Source organism: Falco cherrug, chromosome 10 (assembly GCF_023634085.1).
Source record: "Falco cherrug isolate bFalChe1 chromosome 10, bFalChe1.pri, whole genome shotgun sequence".
In the NCBI taxonomy this organism is placed as follows: Eukaryota; Metazoa; Chordata; class Aves; order Falconiformes; family Falconidae; genus Falco; species Falco cherrug.
The window spans coordinates 7,840,452-7,857,098 of record NC_073706.1 but is presented as its reverse complement, the minus strand read 5'-3'; the positions used below and the strand labels follow the sequence as shown (position 1 = coordinate 7,857,098).

The 16,647-nt window shown below is 58.7% G+C and overlaps 1 protein-coding gene across 2 annotated transcripts; it reads right to left on the bottom strand.

Annotated features, from left to right (window-relative positions):
• Positions 1-11,452: 11,452 nt before the first annotated feature.
• Positions 11,453-15,262, bottom strand: SNAI1 (snail family transcriptional repressor 1). 2 transcript variants are annotated; one of them, XM_055722368.1, is made up of 3 exons: positions 14,991-15,206; positions 13,936-14,439; positions 11,453-12,681 (listed from the first exon to the last, which is right to left on the bottom strand). In XM_055722368.1, exons 1-3 carry the CDS (start codon positions 15,067-15,069, stop codon positions 12,500-12,502), a joined length of 765 nt encoding a protein of 254 aa, XP_055578343.1. In that variant the 5' UTR covers positions 15,070-15,206; the 3' UTR covers positions 11,453-12,499. The 2 variants fall into 2 exon arrangements, with proteins under 2 accessions (XP_055578343.1, XP_055578342.1); XM_055722367.1 differs by having other exon boundaries at positions 12,548-14,439; positions 14,991-15,262.
• Between the last annotated feature and the right edge of the window lie 1,385 nt (positions 15,263-16,647).

The window sequence follows — 16,647 nt, the reverse complement described above, 5'->3', positions numbered from 1 at the left end:
AGGATCGTGGGACTGGTGTGCAGGAACTCATGCCAGATTCATTTCTGGGGAGTATTTCCTCCCTGCCTTGATTAATCTGCCTTGTCTGCTGTACCAGGTTACTTCCTTTGGAGTTCTCTCTCCTTATTATTACTTATTAAAATTGCCTGCAAATAGCACTTGGGCTTCATGCAACATCCTGTACGAACAATTCATCCTTCTTGTTATCTCAAAGCTGACAATTCCCACCAGGGCTAGGGAGGGTGGGTGGAAAAATGCCTTGAGAAGAAACAGAAATGGCCATCCCTTATTGCATGGCTGGAGAAACCGCACTGGGGAGACCGGAGAGGGCAGGAGATAAGTAGGGACTTCTCCCCCTTCAGAGACAAAACAATGCACAGGAAGAAAACATGAAGAAAACATGAAGAAATGAAGCTGGCAACATTGATGAGCATCCTCCCTCGCCTGCTGGTGCTGGTGTTCAGAGGGGTCAGCAAGCCCCCTGTGACCTGACCTTGCAAACTCCCCTGCTTTGCCTAGATCTTATCTAGAAAATCGCTCTCAGGTTACAGGGGTTGTTGGTGCTGGGCTTTTGGCTGCAGATGGCAAACCTGCATCTTCCCTCTGCACCACACAGAGGAGGCCCAGCCGGGGTCACCGGCCCCTGGACTTTGAAACTCCACTGCATCCCTTTCTGCAGCGAAGAGATACGGCGTTTCAGTGACCCAAGGGTGTATGGAGGAGGAAGGTTTAGGGAGTCGAGCTGCTGGCTGGAGCCAGATGCTCATTCCTCCAAGCAGACTGCACATGGCATTAGTGCTGGGGCTGCTGTGCTGGAGATGCACTGGGGATGGCTCTCCCCACCCTCCTGGCCTCCAGGGCTTCAACCCCGGCAGTGCAAGCCATCAGGATGCCGCTCCCCAGCCCTTGTCTCACACAGTTCTGTCATCCTGATGGGGCTGAAAAGTTCAGCTTAGCTCCTGCAAGCCTGGGGTGTTGCCATCAGGCAGACCATTTCCACCCCAATCATCACTCCTGGGGGACGCAGAAACAGCTCCCCTGGCTCCATCCTGCCATCCCTCCCCAGCCCTGGCCAGCAGAAGCTGGGCTGCCTCCAGCCCCTCCGCTGGCTGCCAGCCCGAGACATCCCTGCCCGAAGCAGCCTTTGCTCCAGCGCGTGCCCTCCATCCCCTGGCCCGGGCACTGCAGCCCCACTCGGACGGCGCTGCCCTGTGCATGTGGGCTTAATCACAGAGCATCTGCTTCCCATTGTGGCCGCCCAGGGCAGGTTTCCCCTGGCAGCCTCCTGCATGGGTGCTAATTTTATATACGATGCTGCCTTCAGCGTGGCCATGGGGAGAGCTGTGGGGCTGGGCGGCAGCAGGGGGATGGGGGGCTCTGCCCCAGCCAGGGGGAGCAGGGCAGAGGGGGGCCAAGACAGTGTGAAGGGAGAGAGGCTCCTCTTCCCACTGGGGTATGGGGAAGCTGGAAGCAAGTCTCAGAGACACTTGGCCCAGCCCGGCAGCATGGAGAGGTGCCAGGGACTATTTTCAGCAGCCTCGCTCGTGGTAGCATCCCAAGCCCAGGGTAATGCTGGCCCGGTATGGGTGGCACAGGCTGGCCCACGCGAAAGCCGGAGGGTTTTGCAAGATGACTCACCTCTTGGTGATGGGCACCCCCAGCGCCAGGCAGGCAGGCATCTTAACTAGCGGTTCCTGACCACAGCTTGTAGAAATGGCAAACGCTGCTGGTGCCAAACGATGGATCGCTCCTCCAGACGTTTTGGAGAAGCCTCTGGAAAACAGCCTCTTCAAGGCAGCTCAGTTTTGGCTTTCTAAATTGAGGCTCCCCAAATTACTTTTGGAAGCATTAGCCATTATTATTTTCCTTCTTTCTGTCTAATTACAGTATTTTCCCTGACACTTAGTGATAACAGGCATCCAAGGGCTTCATGCCTCCCAGGAGGGACCACACGCCATCACACTCCCCAGCTCCACACTGTGGCAGTCACCACTGTTGTGCCAGGCACTGCCGTCACCCCACATCCACAGGCAGGTGCAGGTGACGCTGAGCAGGAGACCCAGCGGTGCCTTAGCAAGGGGCATGGGAGCTCTGCAAGCCCAGGCACCACGGCAGGCAGCCGGTGCAGGAGCTCAGTGCTGAGCAGTGCCAAGGGTCTGCAGACCCAGCCAAGCACCCACCCACCTGCCTGCAGGACAAAAAGAAGGTGGCTGTGCTGGGGGAGGGGAAAACTCCGTACCAGTGGCCAGGGGCTGCTGACAGCAGAGCATTGCCCTCTGAGAGTGCCTCAGACCGCACAAGGAAAACCTCAGAGCACTTTGATCTGTGCTGGGGCTCCTTGACGTAAAGCAGGGATGGGGTGAAGGTGGCTGTGGGATGAGCCCTTTGGCTGCCACTTCTTCTGGCTGGGGAGGAACAGAGCTGGCTGCCCAGCAGCTCTGAGCAGTGAGGCAGCACTGGCCTCGCCAACAGGGACCAAAGGGGCACCCAAAATGCATGTGTGTGACCAGGCAGGGCTGGGCTGCACAGGGATCAACAGCCCTGGTGTCATCTGCTGCAGAGGATCCTTTGCATCTGCCTCTGCCCTCCCTTGCAGAACCCCCAAGGGCCATGGCAGACCTCTGTGGTGTGGGGCTGGGGCTGGATCCTGCTCAGCAGCGCAGGAGCCTGGCTGGGGGCTGACAGATCTCACAGCATCCACCCCATTTAATGGGGGAAAATGGGTCATGGGAAGCAAAGAGCCAAGCCTGGTGCAGCTGAGAAAGCTCAAGTCTCTGCCTTAGCTAGAATGAGACCATGTTGGCAAGATCCCATGTGGCTCAACAGCAAATGGGGCCCTTGTGAAGAGTCGTTCATGATGCACTGGAAATTGTCCCCACAGTGTTGCACCCGGAGGCTGCTTTAAATACCTGCCAGTGGCAGCTCCCCAGGTCAGCAAACGGCTCTCCTCTCCGTGCCCCACCAAGAGCCAGCTAAACTCTGGGCGAAAACACACCCAGCAAGTGTGCGTGCAAAAATCAGTCTGCAAACTCAGTCAGCTTCTAACACTGCAAACCACCCCCAGATGAAGTTTTTGTACCAGAGCAGGGCCCTGTGTGTGGGGCAGGCGAGTCACACTGCCAGCCTGGGGGGGGACTGGAGCACTGCGAGTGCGAGCATCCTTGTGCGGCACCTCTGACTGGCATGGTGCATATGGTCCCTATTTATCTGACTTCTTTGCTGCTGGATCACTTTCAGAATAGTTTTCTGCAATTACTTTGTTTCCCCAGAGCAGACTGGGAGTGAAACTTGTGCTTCGGGAGATAAACTGCAGACCGTTTGGCATCAAGGGAAGCTGTTAATTTGCCAGCAGCAGAGACAGAGGGAAAATGAAAATGAAGAGAGATAATTCATTCCCATCGCAGCTTGGTTTTGAAAGCAAATAGGGGCTGTGGGCTGGAGAGACGCAACTACAACTGGTTATTAATGGCTCAGAGCTGAGGCCAGGCCAGCAGAGAGAAACCCGCAGCCAGCAGAGCCCTGACCTGCAGGTACACAAGGCCAGGCGGTCCTGGGCCTCCCCATGGAGATACCAGTGAGGGTCCCCTGGGAGGGCGCTGGTCCTAGTGCCCCTTCTCACCTTTTGGCTTGTCTGCTGTGCATGCCTGCTCCCCAGCGCCAGGCTCATAGAGCTCCTTACAGGTGCAGCTGTGATACAGTGTTCCCCACTGTGCATGAAAAAAAGTGCATGTGGAGATGATGTGCGATGAGCAAGGATGCAGAGCTGGAGTCGTGATGCAATACCTGCACCTACCCAGCTGTTCCCTGTGCTGCCAACCTGCCCTCGCTCAGTGCCACAAGGTGGTTTTGCAGGTCCCCCCATCTGAAGCTCCTGCTCCAGTGGGGAAACAGCTCTGGGTGCCCAGGAGCCCAGGCTCAGGGCTCAGTGTGTGGGGCTCACCGCAGGGATGCTCCCAGCACACCCCTGCTATGCTGGGCCAGGATGATGCTTGCAGGAAGGATGCTCGGAGGGTGACAAGGGGAAGGCTGGGGGTGTCTGAGGCATGGTCAGATGGGAGCAGCTCCTTGGCACACGTGTGCATCGTGGACTCTCTCTGCTCTTCCGCTTATTGATGTTATCCTGCAGCCGTGAGCTGGAGCATGCAGGGAAAAGCTTTCTGCATCTGCCTCGCCCGCACTTGCAGCCTCCCCCACGCTCCCTCCCACCTTCCTTTATTTATGGGACAGCTATTTCCTTTTGGACAGAAGTAGCCAGTATTATGAAATGGCAAAAGGGTTTGAATGAAAACAAGTTGTTTGCCTAAATTGTAGATGTGGGCTTCCCGATGGGTGATGGTGTGTGATGCCCCAGCCTTCCCTTCTTCCCCAGCAGCCGACGAGGACCACAGTCCCTGTCTCTCAGGCATGTGCCAGCTGCTGTTTTGGCTCCTGGGGTGCTCTGAAGACTGTTTGAGGAAAACCAGTTGCCATCTACCATGGTGTCTTCATTTAAAAACTGGCTTTTTGGTCCTCACCTGAGTCTTGAGTACTAATAACCATAAATTTTTGCAGCAAATGGAGGCCCAACATTGCTGCCCTGCAGCCCGGTGGAAGTGACAGCAGAGAGCTATTGCTGTAAAGTGAGGTTTTGAGGGGGAAATCTGGGTGATATTGATCACAGACAGCAGCTGCCACAACCAGGGCAGTAAACTTTCCTACCCCGGTGCTTCTTTTGACCTAAAATAACTTCTGTGCTTAGGCTGCATCTTCCTGAAGTCTGAGCAATGGTTATTTTTTATGGGGGATGGAAAACCCCCAAGCCCAGCTCCTCCTTTGGCAGCACGGCATGGGAGGGAGTATCTGGCTGATGGACACCCTGGGGAAGGAGGATGTGGGGTGGGCGAGGTGCCTGCGGGCTGTGTCCTGCTGGGGGCTGTGGCAGGATGAGGCCCCAGGGACCAGCTGGGCAGAAGCCTCACACGGGGTTGTAGCTGAAAACAGCCTGGCCATCATGGTGGGGAGATCTGGGGGACCCGGTTCCTGTGGGGTGCAGGAGCCCACTGGCTTTGAAGCCAACGGGACAGGCAGGACATGGGGAACACTTCACAGCCCCATGGTGTTACCCCAGCCGGGCACCTCTGCGCTGGCTGGGAGCTACCTGTACCTCCATATTTGCTCTATCACTGCCTTGAATGGAAGCAGATACCTTTATTAAAAATAAGGAAGGGCTTCGTTTCGCTTCCTGCTCCTCTTGTCAGTGAGTTGTCCCGCACCAGCTGCTCACCCCTTGGTCCCACCGCCTGGTGCTGACATCCTTTCCTGACATACATCAGTTTCCTGCGTGCTGCTCTCGTGCCACTTCCTACCCTGCTTATGTTTCCACTGAGCACTGCGTGTCACGGAACAGAGGAGGGGGGAAACAAAGCAAGAAAAAAAAAAAAAGAAAAAAAAGAAGAAATAGAAAGTAGCTTTTCTTTCTGCCCCCACTATGAACCGAAGAAAGGTGCAGGCTGGGCAGACACTGCCCATCCCTGCAGCTGGTCCCCCAGGAGCATCCCTGGCACTGGCTCACCCATTGTGTCTGGCCAGGTGAAGAGAGGTCATGGTCCCAGCTGTCATTGCCCATGGTTTGACACCAAACCTCTTCTGTTCCCTGATTTCTGAGGTTGGTGAGAAGGGCAGGTGCTCTGCACCCCACATCCCCAAGCTGCTGGGGCTGGGTGCTGCCACCCCTGTCTTGGTTGGGGTGGGTGGGGGGCTGCCCTGGCCATGCTGGTGGGATCATTCCCCCCCTTCTGCTGCAGGGCCGCGCTCCAAACCCGCTTTCTGCCTCATCGGGAAAGCGGGAAAAGCGATCAATGGCTCCAGCCCTGTCTTTAGAAAGTGGATTAGGGCCAGTGAATAGGAACTGTCTCTCTAATGAAGTGCTATTACCAACAGGCTAATTGAGTAATGACATAATGCAGGCCCTTGAAGCTCTTTATAACGGGCCATGACTCTGTGCCGCAACACGCCGCCACTTCCTTGCCTTGCCCCCTCTGCCTCCAGCGCATCGCCAGCGAAGGGGGCTGAGCGTGCAGCACCGTCCTCCTGGAGCAGCCACAGACAAAGTGTCGCCAGCATAACCCTGCGTGGAAAATGCGGAGGTGGAGGGGAACCCGGATTAATTAGCTCGGGAGACGCCAATCTCCTCGCATGTGAAATGTGAGCCTTTTTATTGAGAAAAGTAAAACAGGCCTCGCATTGCTTTCAGGGAGCCCAGTAAAACAGAAGGTGATCCATAAATATGTATGTTATGCTGGATTTAAAATACTTTCTGATGATTTTCTAGGCAGATCTCCAATAAATTACAACACAGCATTGCTATTGTAAAGCCGTCGGTGCAGGCTGGTAACTCCTGCACTTCTTGTTGTGGGGAGGGCAAGGGTCGCTGCTGTGCCTGTGCTTGTGTCCCTTCTGCCAAAGTGCTCATCCACGGGTGAAGAAATGGCACGTAACAGCTTCAGGCCTTTCATTTCCAACCCACTGCCGTTAAGGGAGCAGGCTGAAGTGCTCGGTGCTCTGGCGAGGGTGTCTCTGCGGAGGGTCCCTGCAGCTGTACCGGGATGTTTGCTCAGTCACCCACTGCCTGCGCCAGGGGCAGAGTCCCCCTCCCAGCCCACACCAGCTCGTGCCTGCTGGGGGGGCAGCACCAGCAGCCCCCAGAGCTGTCACGATCGTTAAGACCAGCTGAGAGTGAAAGAGGAGAAACAACCATTTAACCCACAAGAATATCGGGCTTGTCCGTCCTTCCGTGGTCTCCCAAACCCCCCTGGGCACAGCTGGGTGCTGCCCACCCTCCCGCCAGCCATGGCCGCTGCCGTAACATTTGCACCAGGGACGTAAATAGCTGGAGGGTGACACAGCCCCGGGAAGGTGTTTCTCAGCTCAGCAGGATGAGCGGGGCTGCCCCGTGCACCCAGGGTGAGGAGCTTGTGCTTGCTTTGCCCTGGGGAAAGCTGGCCTCCACCGGCACGACTTATGACCTGATTTTGGAGCCAGCGAGGCACGTGCGCTCGCGCTGCTTTGGCAGGTGGCTGGTGCTTGGCTGGGCACGGTGCAGCCCTGGGGCAGGCATCGCCCCTTGCCCCACGGGCACAGGGGCAGGCAGGGAGGCACTCACAGGCAGCACAGCCAAGGAGAGGCGATGCCCTTGGAAAGACGAGCGCAGGTGGTGGCAAGACAATGGTGATGCTGCAACCCAGTCCACCTGCATCCGCAGGGAGGAATCATCTTTATTTTAATCCTCCAGCCTCGCATCCCTTCCCTGGGGTCTCCCTGGCTCCTTCTCTCCTCATTTGCCATGCTCTTTGTCTCCATGGGAAGACTCACACCTCTCCAGCCCCACGCTATCAGTTCATCATCTGATTAAAGATTAATTTGAGATTATTGCTCATGTCAATAGCCCAGAGCCAGAAAAACAATAGCTACACCTGCAGCTTGTTTGTAAACCCCACTCCTTATGGTGAGCTATTAACGGACGGAGGCTTTCACCAGCACCGCCTGTTGACATGGGCTCGCTGAGCCCTGCACCGGCACCTGCTGCCCTGGTCCGGCGAGGATAAACGCACACATCTTCCAAGGCCTCCCGCAGTCCCAGGTATCTCAAGTGGACAACCCGTGTTGTCTCCGTGGATCACCCCACGAGCCATCGCAGCTTCTGCCGTGAAGCTCCGGTCATTCCCTTCCCAAATCAGAAACAGCCCTCCAGCAACTGACTTTAATAACGGGCCTTTCCCTGGATCCTGCCAGGTTTCTGTTTGTTTATTCAGCTTTTTCTAGGTAAGGTAAGAGCCAAAAGAAGAATTAGGCAGCTACGATTTGTAGGAGCTGAGCTTTGCCCACCTTCTCCGGGGGCTGCATGCTCAGATGCTGGAAGCTCTCCTCCAGAGGCTGTGGGGGATCCAGGAGATCACGAAAAGAACATATCTGTCGGGCCATTTTGCAGTGACAGAAGAAAGTGGAAAATTTTTTCCTTCCTACTGCCCTGGAGGTGGGGAGAGGCATTTCAGGGGCCCCCAGAGCTGCTCTTCACCCTCACAGTGCCAGGGCCAGGCATGCCTTGTGCCTGTCCCTGAGACAGACGGGTACAGAAAGGGGTGAAAAAGGCAAATTTGGGAACTACAGCTCCCTAATCACTGAGCAGAGGAAGCTTAGCCTTTGCAAAGGTGGCTGTAATCCACCCATTTCCCTTCTCGTCCCCTCTGGGACATTCTGAATGCCCGCAGAGACAGGACTATTTCAAACAGCCATGTGGAAGCCTTAAAGCCCTTTTTAACCCGGTACCTCCACGTGGGTCTGCCCCAGCTCTCTGCCCCGGGGGCGTCCCGTGGCACGGTGGGTTTCCAAACACCCTTAATTCTGCATCAGGTCAGGGAAGGGAGAAAAAACTACTCCTCTCTGGGAAGAAAAGGCACTTTGTGGTTTTCCCAGAGCCTTTGAAAGGGCTCCAGGAGCCGAGGGGACGTACGTGCTTGTTTAAAGGTCCTGTGGAGGTCCGTGGAAATTAAACAGCGGAGTTCAAACGCTCGACGCCATGGCCGTGCCACCGCCCGGGGAGTGCGGCAGCCCGGAGCCGGCACAGCCTGCACCCCGGCACCACGGCCCCTGCCAGCGGGGCCCCCCGCTACCTGCCGGGCGCTTGATTGAATCCCGGCTTTTACGAGCGCTGACACCGTAATCTGTTACAGATGGTCACACAAGGTGGTCACCAAATGGTTCCTCCCGTTAATCGCCGGCTGCCCCCCTACCCCCCGCCACCCCCACCACCAAAACTGCAGCCTGTGCTACCTGGATGAAACAGCCCGGCTGTGGGCAGCGGCTTTACAGTGTGTTTAGTTCCTGTGGCATTAAAACAGAGAGGGGGAAAAAACAGGGGAAAAAAATGCTGAGGTTTTGCCATGAACCTTCCGGCTTCGCCATGCAGCAGTCATTGCCCAGGCCAGCACAGGGGACCAAGGGCTGGGGACCACGGCACTGCTACCAGCTGCGCTTGCTGCCAGGGGTGCTGCTCTGGGGGGGTTTCCTTCTGAAAATGAAATGAAAAAGCAATTGCAACGCATCCACAAGCCCAGCTTCCAGGTGCAATTCTCCATCATGGATCCCCAAAGGTGTATGGAGGCAGAGAAAGGACAGAGGGGACTGCCTACATCTGCAGCAGGTTTGAGCTGGACACAAGGGTGTCCTTGTCCCAGCCCTCTGCTCACCCTAAGAGCCCTCAGTGTAGAAATAAGAAATATTTTTGCAGTAGGAAAATGAGCAGCCAGTCAGAAGAGCAGGAATCTGGGCCACGTCCATCACCCTGCAACGGGGCAGCAGCTGGTCCAGACCTGGGCACAACCTGGGGAGGTCAGAGGCACTGCCCCAAGCTGCAGAACAGCACCTGAGCAGCCGTGGTCCCCAGGGCACAAGGTGCTTGGGCAGCGCAGGGAGCAGATGCAGCAGCAGCCCAAGTGCCAGTGGGCTGCGCTTCAGTGACTCAGAACAGGCAGCATTTTTTTTTTCCCATGTTTTAAGGCTGCATTTGTGTTTGAATGCTAGCTGGATTTGTCAGACGGAGCCTAGGCTGTCCTCCACCTTGTACCTTCCCTCTAAAAGCCTTGTGTCCCAGCCAGATTCTGGACAAAGCCATCACAACTGAGCACAGGAAAGATTGCTGAGGAGGAGGTTTCTCCCAGCTCTCCTCATCTGCCTAACCAATATTAGTTGAAGCCCATTGAGAGGGAGGGAGCTGGCAGGGTTCCCGGGTGGGTGCCAGTGGATCAAGCAACAGCTTGAATGACGCGGGAAAGGGTCCGCATCCAAGTGTGTGACAGCCACGACATGCGTGGATGGGGATAAGGCACAGCCCATGGCCCTGCGGCTGGATGCATGCTGCAGGGCCCCAACGTTGAGCAATAACCGAGGACTCCGGCACATCGGAGCTGCAAAGCCACCACCGACCCGGGCTGGTGGGACCAACTTGGGCTGGTGGGACCGACCCGGGCTGGTGGGACCGACCCGGGCTGGTGGGACTGACCCGGGCTGGTGGGACCGACCCGGGCTGGTGGGACCCCCCGGGCTGGTGGGACTGACCCGGGCTGGTGGGACTGACCCGGGCTGGTGGGACCCCCCGGGCTGGTGGGACCGACCCGGGCTGGTGGGACTGACCCGGGCTTGCGAGACCGCGTGCACCTCGCTGGGCAGCAGGGCTCGGCGGGCTTCTGCTCCATGCTTACCCGCTCCTTGAGCCTCCTTTCCAGCTCCTGCAGGTGGTCCGTTCTCAAAATTGGTCTTTTTTTTAACTGTTTAGCTGCTTTTGCGGCTCCAGGATTTTATGGATGGAAAGCTGAAAGTAATTAGTGCCCCTCCCCCGCTTCCTGTTGGGAAAAGGAAGAAAAAAGCACACACAAGAGCAAACCCAAAACTTCCTGCCCTGCTTAATAATCAAGTAATGAGTCCAACTCGGCTGGGAAAGTCAGTTTATACTGGGCGAGCTCTTAATTAAAGAAGGGCCGAGCAGCAGCTCTGCTCACTTTTACAGCCACACACATCTTCCTGCTCCGTAACAGCCCCTGGGAGAGGCACAGGGAGCCGGGCGCCAGCGGGCTGGAGGGGGGATGAGTGCTGGGGGGCACACGCTTTTATTCCCTGGTTAAAAGCAATGCCCCGGAGATGGCACCAAGAAAATGCGGGGGAGAGAACGACAAAACCCCAGCCCCCAAGGGAGGCATGTGGCAAGACTGTGGTGTCCCTGAAGCACCCCAGATTTGGAGGTGGCTGGGAAGGTGCAAGGCAGGTGTTTTGGGGCACTGGGATGGTTTCATTATGGAAATCCGAGAGGCAGGTACCTGGGGCATCCCGGAGCACCTGTCCCTCGGTCCCCTCACAACTGTGGGCACGCAGGGGACAGCCCCACCTGCACTGGTAGAAGGGCTCTGCAGAATGTGCCACCTCCACTGCCCCCCACCCACATCAGGTCACCCATCTGGAGGCTTGGCTCACTGAGGTGCCATCCCCAGGGAGGCTCGGGAGCCCAGCAAGAGCTGGAGGCACCCCCACCGCCCCAGTGGAGCAATCCCCTATGCTGCAGCATGGACCTGCTCCCCAGGGAGTGCTGGGGGCCATGGCCAGGCTTTGGGAGCTCCAGTAGCCCCACGGGGAAGCCAGCACCCACCCAGGCAGGCTGGGAAGGATGCGGGGCCAGGGAGATCCACTGCACCCCAGCCCCCACCAGCCCACATCACCACACAGCTGCCCCTTGCCCAGCCCCAACCCTTCGGCAGGAACTGACTCAGCCTGCCTCTTCCGACTTCTCCTCCTCGGAGAGGCTCTGCAGATCCCCTCACCCTTCACCTGCAGCCAGGAGCGCAGGGTGGGAGCTTGAGAGCTGAGCCCAGCACCCCAGTCCCCACAACTCACTGCTGCACATTCCCCCTAAGCACCCACAAAACCCTACTATAAATTAACCATTTTATTGAATATCAATAAACTGTATATAATTATATAAAAAGTTTCATCAGTACAAAATTGTGGCACAAAAATATAAATACCAGTGTACCTTTGAAATGTAAACATCCTCTTTGTAATGATTCCATGAAAAACAATGTCCAAAGAAAGATGCATTCAGGAGGCACCTGTCAATACCCATAAATAGGGCTTTTGGCACACACCTGTCGATGGGCAGCCTTGGGACAGGCCACCATTGTATCAGCTGACAAGTGCCTGCTATTAGTCACAGCTCTCTTGAAAAGCAGTTGTTAAGAGTCATATTAACAGGTGCTTGAGTGCATAGCTGCTCTGTAAACAGGGTTGGTGTTTGAAATGGCTACCCATGCCTTTTATGGACACTGTTAATCTCGCAGGCATTGCAAATTGTCATTGTGCTGGGGAGAAGCAGCTGCTTCACAACTACTGGGATACTGTATTATTGCATAGTTACACCTTCTACAGGCGGCATATATACACTCGGGGTTGGGGGTGTGTGTGTTAACATTTTGTCCTTCATTACAAAAATATTGGTTCTTAAAAGTTACCAAGTGGTTACGGTAAAAAAAACAAACAAAAAACAAAACAACAAAAACCAAACAACATAAAAAAAACCCCAACCCCCCCCAAGCTACACGGTCACAATGTTTGATAGGAGCGGTGGGGCCGGGGTGCAGGTCCAGCCCTGCAAGGTGCCGAGTGCCTCCGGCAAGGGGGTGCACCTGCTGAGGGGCTGTGGCAGCAGCGGGTCAGGCTCAGGGCTGCGGCGCCCGAGCCTCACACACTCGCTTTGCACCGGGGTCCAATCCTGCACCCTCAGACGCTGGGCTCGGAGAAGGATCAGGCCTTCACATTGCACAGGAGGCACCGAACAAGGAGTGTGAGGGCCTTGAGGGCCAGAGTAGCTGGGTCCAGCCCGGTGCACACTGCGATGGTGATGGAGGAAACTAACTCCTACAGAAACTAGTTATAATATAGGTATTCGCGAGGTGAGAGGCCGGGGGGCGCGGGGTCCTCAGCGAGAGCCGGAGCAGCCCGTCTCCTCGTGCTTGTGGAGCAGCGACATACGGGAGAAAGTCCGGGAGCAGGTTTTGCATTGGTACTTCTTTACATCTGAATGGGTCTGCAGGTGGGCTCGGAGATTAGAGCGGTCAGCAAAGGCCCGGTTGCAGTGTGTACAGGAAAAGGGCTTTTCACCTATGGGACAAAGAGAAACGCTCCCAATTAACCAGTGCATCAACACATAGGGAATATCAAAGAAAGAGCCATTCATTAGCCTAAGTTTGTGAAGAACACAGTGAAAAGAAGTGCTGGCTGTTATTGTTTGGAGGGAAAGCCGGGAGAGGTCTGTACAGCATTCACTTTGGGGAAAGCGCGGACTTGGGAATTTCCTACTCCCAGAAAAGCCTCCCCGGTGAACCACAGAAAATTAATGCTGGAAACATCTGCGAGCAGCAATGCAGTCGCACATACAAACGAAGACATGATACTCATCTCCTGCCTGGAGCCAAAGCGAAGCGTTTGCAGAGAGGCAGGAAAGCCAAGCACTATGTGTTAATTATATCATAGCAGGCAGCGGCTGAAAGGCGCCAGCGCCAGGGTGAGTATAGCTATTTCCTAACCCCGCGCTCCCCCTTCTCCTGCCCGGCTCGCACTGAAAAGCCTGGCCAGGGTGAATTCCTCCCAGAAAGCCTCTGTTGGAGGAAACAAATGCGTATGCTCAATTTGGAAAGCACAATTAAGTCTTCCCAGCTTCCTTCAGCCATCATCTTTAGTACGTTAAGAGGGTGTGAAATCAGTGCCAAGTAACAATTACACTATCCCCGCAGCCCCACAAAGGATGCTCAGGAGATGCATTGTACGGGCGGCCGTGGCAGCAGGGTGGGCTGCAGCTGCGGCACCCGGACCCGCATCAACAGGTGCGGGGGGTGGCCGGCCCCGCACCCCCAGCACCTGCCCAGAGGCCATGCCGAGCCTTGCTGTGGTGCATCCCGGCAGCGAGTGAGCCCTGAGCTGGGCTCATCGCTGCCGAGTGGGGCGGTGGGTTGGAGGCCACGGTGGTGGGCAGCCGGGTCTGGACAGCCTGGCTGGGAGCCCTCAGTGTGGGCAGAGAGGGATGCTTTGGGCATCAGGGAGTGCTGCGGCTGTCTCATAGCCCCAGTTTATGAAACTGGGGTGAAGTGTGCGCCGTCACACTGTGGCCCTGGGGCTGGCTCACGGGCAGACACAGCACTAACAGCAGCGGCACAGATTTCCGAGCAGAGCCTTGACCCTGTGCTCGGTTCCAGCCAAGAGGATATTTAAAGGACATTTTAGAGAGATGTGCCAAGGGGGTTTGGGAAGCTCTTATCTTCCCAGATAACACCCGGCCTGCCCATTCGCTGGGGGCCTCGGAGCTGGGAAGCGGGAGGCGATAAGGGAGGGAGGGAGAGGGGCGAGAGCCGGCATTACCGGTGTGCGTCCGGATGTGGCCCTGCAGCAGCCAGGGCCGGGAGAAGGCCTTGCCACACATCTTGCAGACGCAGGGCAGCGTGTGGCTCCGGATGTGCATCTTGAGAGCCCCCAGGCTCACGTACTCCTTCTCGCAGTACTTGCAGCTGAAGGATTTCCTGGCCTGGGCGTCGCAGTGCAATTGCTTGTGCTTGGAGAGCCCGGCGAAGGTGGAGTAAGCCTTGGCACACTGGGCGCAGCGGAAGCGCTCGGCGGCGGCGGGGGCCGAGGCTGGGCTGGGGGGCCCCGAGCTCTTGCCTTCATCCTCCTCGCTGGAGAGCGCGGTCAGGTCCAGGGCGGGGGTCGTGCCGCCTGCCGCCTCGCTGCCCGGGCCGCCCGGGAAGAGGCTGGAGAGCAGCCCCGCATCCCACACCAGCGGTGGGTAGTAGGCGCCGGGGCCGAGCACCTCGGGCGGGGGGATGACGGGCAGCGGGCACGTCTCGTACAGCAGCGGGGCGGCCAGCACTGCGGGAGGCGGCGGCACTCAGCGGGGGCCCGATGCTCCCCGTGGGAACGGGGGCGAGGGGGCCCTGACCCAACCCCACGGGGCTCCGCAGGGCTGCAGGGTGCCCGGCCCAGCCCACCCCCGGGGGACTCCGCACCACCTTGGGGCAACGGGACCCGACCCCAAGCCACTCCGTGGGAGCCCCGCGCTCCACCCGGGGCCGGAGGGGCAAAGGGACCCCAGCCCGTCCCGGGGCAAAGGAGACCCGAGCCCACACCGCGGGGGCCCGGCGCCCCTGCCCACGCTGCTGCGAGGGATGGGGCGAAGGGGACCGCGCCCCTTCCCACCCCCATCACGGGGGAGCCCGGCGTCTCCGCCCGCCCCGAGGTACCAGGGCCGGCTCCCCATCGCGGGACACGGGAGAGCCCTCACCCCGTCTCTACCCGGGACACACAAAACCGAGAAACACCCCCCGCGAGAAGTCCGCCACCCACTCGCTGCCGCGTGGGGACACCGGGACCCCCGCACCGCCCCACGTGCGCGGCCCGTCCCGCCGCGCCCCGCCACGCACCGGCCTGGCTCTCCAGCTCGCTGTAGTTGGGCTTCTTGCTGGCCGAGAAGTGCTTCTTCACCAGGAACGAGCGCGGCATCTTGCAGCCCCGGTGCCGCCGCCCGCTGCGGGGCCGCCGCGCCGCCGCGCCCGCTAATATGGGCCCGGGTCCGGGGGGGCGGGGCGGGGGCGGGGCGGGCGGCGCGGGGCGGCCCCCGGGTCCCGCAGCCAATGGGCCGGGCGGGGCGGGGGCCCGGCAGGTGCCGGCCCCGCTCCCGGGGGTGCCCCCGGGGCTGCGCTCCGGCGGGGCGGCCCCGCTGCCCGCCCGGTGCCCGCGCCGCTGGCGGTGCTGCCGGCGCTGATGGTGGCTTCCTTCCCTCCGGAGCGCTCCCCGTGCCGCGCTGCGGCGGGAGGCAGGGCAAGGAGCCGTGCCACTGACCCGCGGCCCCGGTGGCCGGGCCGGGCCGGCCTGCAGCAGCGGGGCTGGGGGAAGACGCCGTGCCGGGGGGCATGGCCGGGCCCCCCACGCGTGGCGGCCGCGGGGGATGCGGTGCGGGTCAGCACAAACCTGCGCCGCTGCCGCAGGGACGGGTGGGACGCAGCCCGGCGCAGGGAACACGCTTCGCCCCGGGTTATTAATCTTCTGAGGAGAGGCGATGGCTTGCGAGGAGCGGGAGGGATGCAGCACAGCCCTTGCTGACTCCTTCCCCCAGGCAGCGGCCAGAAGCACCTGCCCAGACAGGCTTCTCCCTTCTGCTGGGCAGGTTGCAGGCAGCGCAGCCTCCCCCACCAAGCTGCCCTCTGGTTTTCTTCCCTCCTGCCTTCCCCTGACTCCCCGCGGGCACGGCAGTGTGGGTCGAAGAGCCCCAATGGGTCACACGCTCCCTTTGGCTTCCCGCTCCCCCGGGGACACGCACCCATGGAAGGTGCCCAGGCTTTGCTACCAGGTGTTTGGGGCGCAGTGGGCAAAGCTGGAGCGGTCCGGTCCCCCTCCCTCGAAAGCCCACCCTGGGCTTCCAGCTCGCCCCATCCCTCCCGCTCATGTGGGGATTTCCCTGCTGGAAGGGCTCAGGGCATGGGTCCAGCCACCTGCTGTAGGAGTGGTGCTCAGCTCCAGGCCAAGACAGCTGCCGGCGGCTGCTGGAGGAGGAGGAATGGGACCTGCTGGGAATGCCTCCTCGCTCTCAGCCAGTGTCTGGCTCTGCCAGCTGAAAAGGGGCCCGTGATGCTGGGCCACTCGTGACTCAGCCGTCACACACCACTCGCCAGCCCTTGCTGACCACACGTTACTGTTTAGCCACAACCCACATGAAATGCAGAAGTGGGGAGCAAAGCTTTCCACTGGTACAGCTGCAGCACAGGGGGCTGAGCTCACTGTCAGTCTTTCCTCAGGGCAGGAGCAGCTTGGAAAGCTTGTCCTCCTAGCCACACGCAGTCCTGCGGACACAAGACACGTTTTCAAACTCTTCCCCTGCGGCCACGAGCTCTGGAGCTGGATCCATCCCTCCTTTGCTGCAGTCGCCTGTAGCTTTCAGCAGGTGTTTATCTGACCTGGGTCAGCCTGAAGGTCAGGGGAAAATGTGCTCCTGAAGGCCTTGGGGGATGCTAATCTCAGAGGCCAGGTCCACCCCATTTCTCACAGGGGTCCAGAGGTGCAGCACCCCGCAGTGCAGGGGGA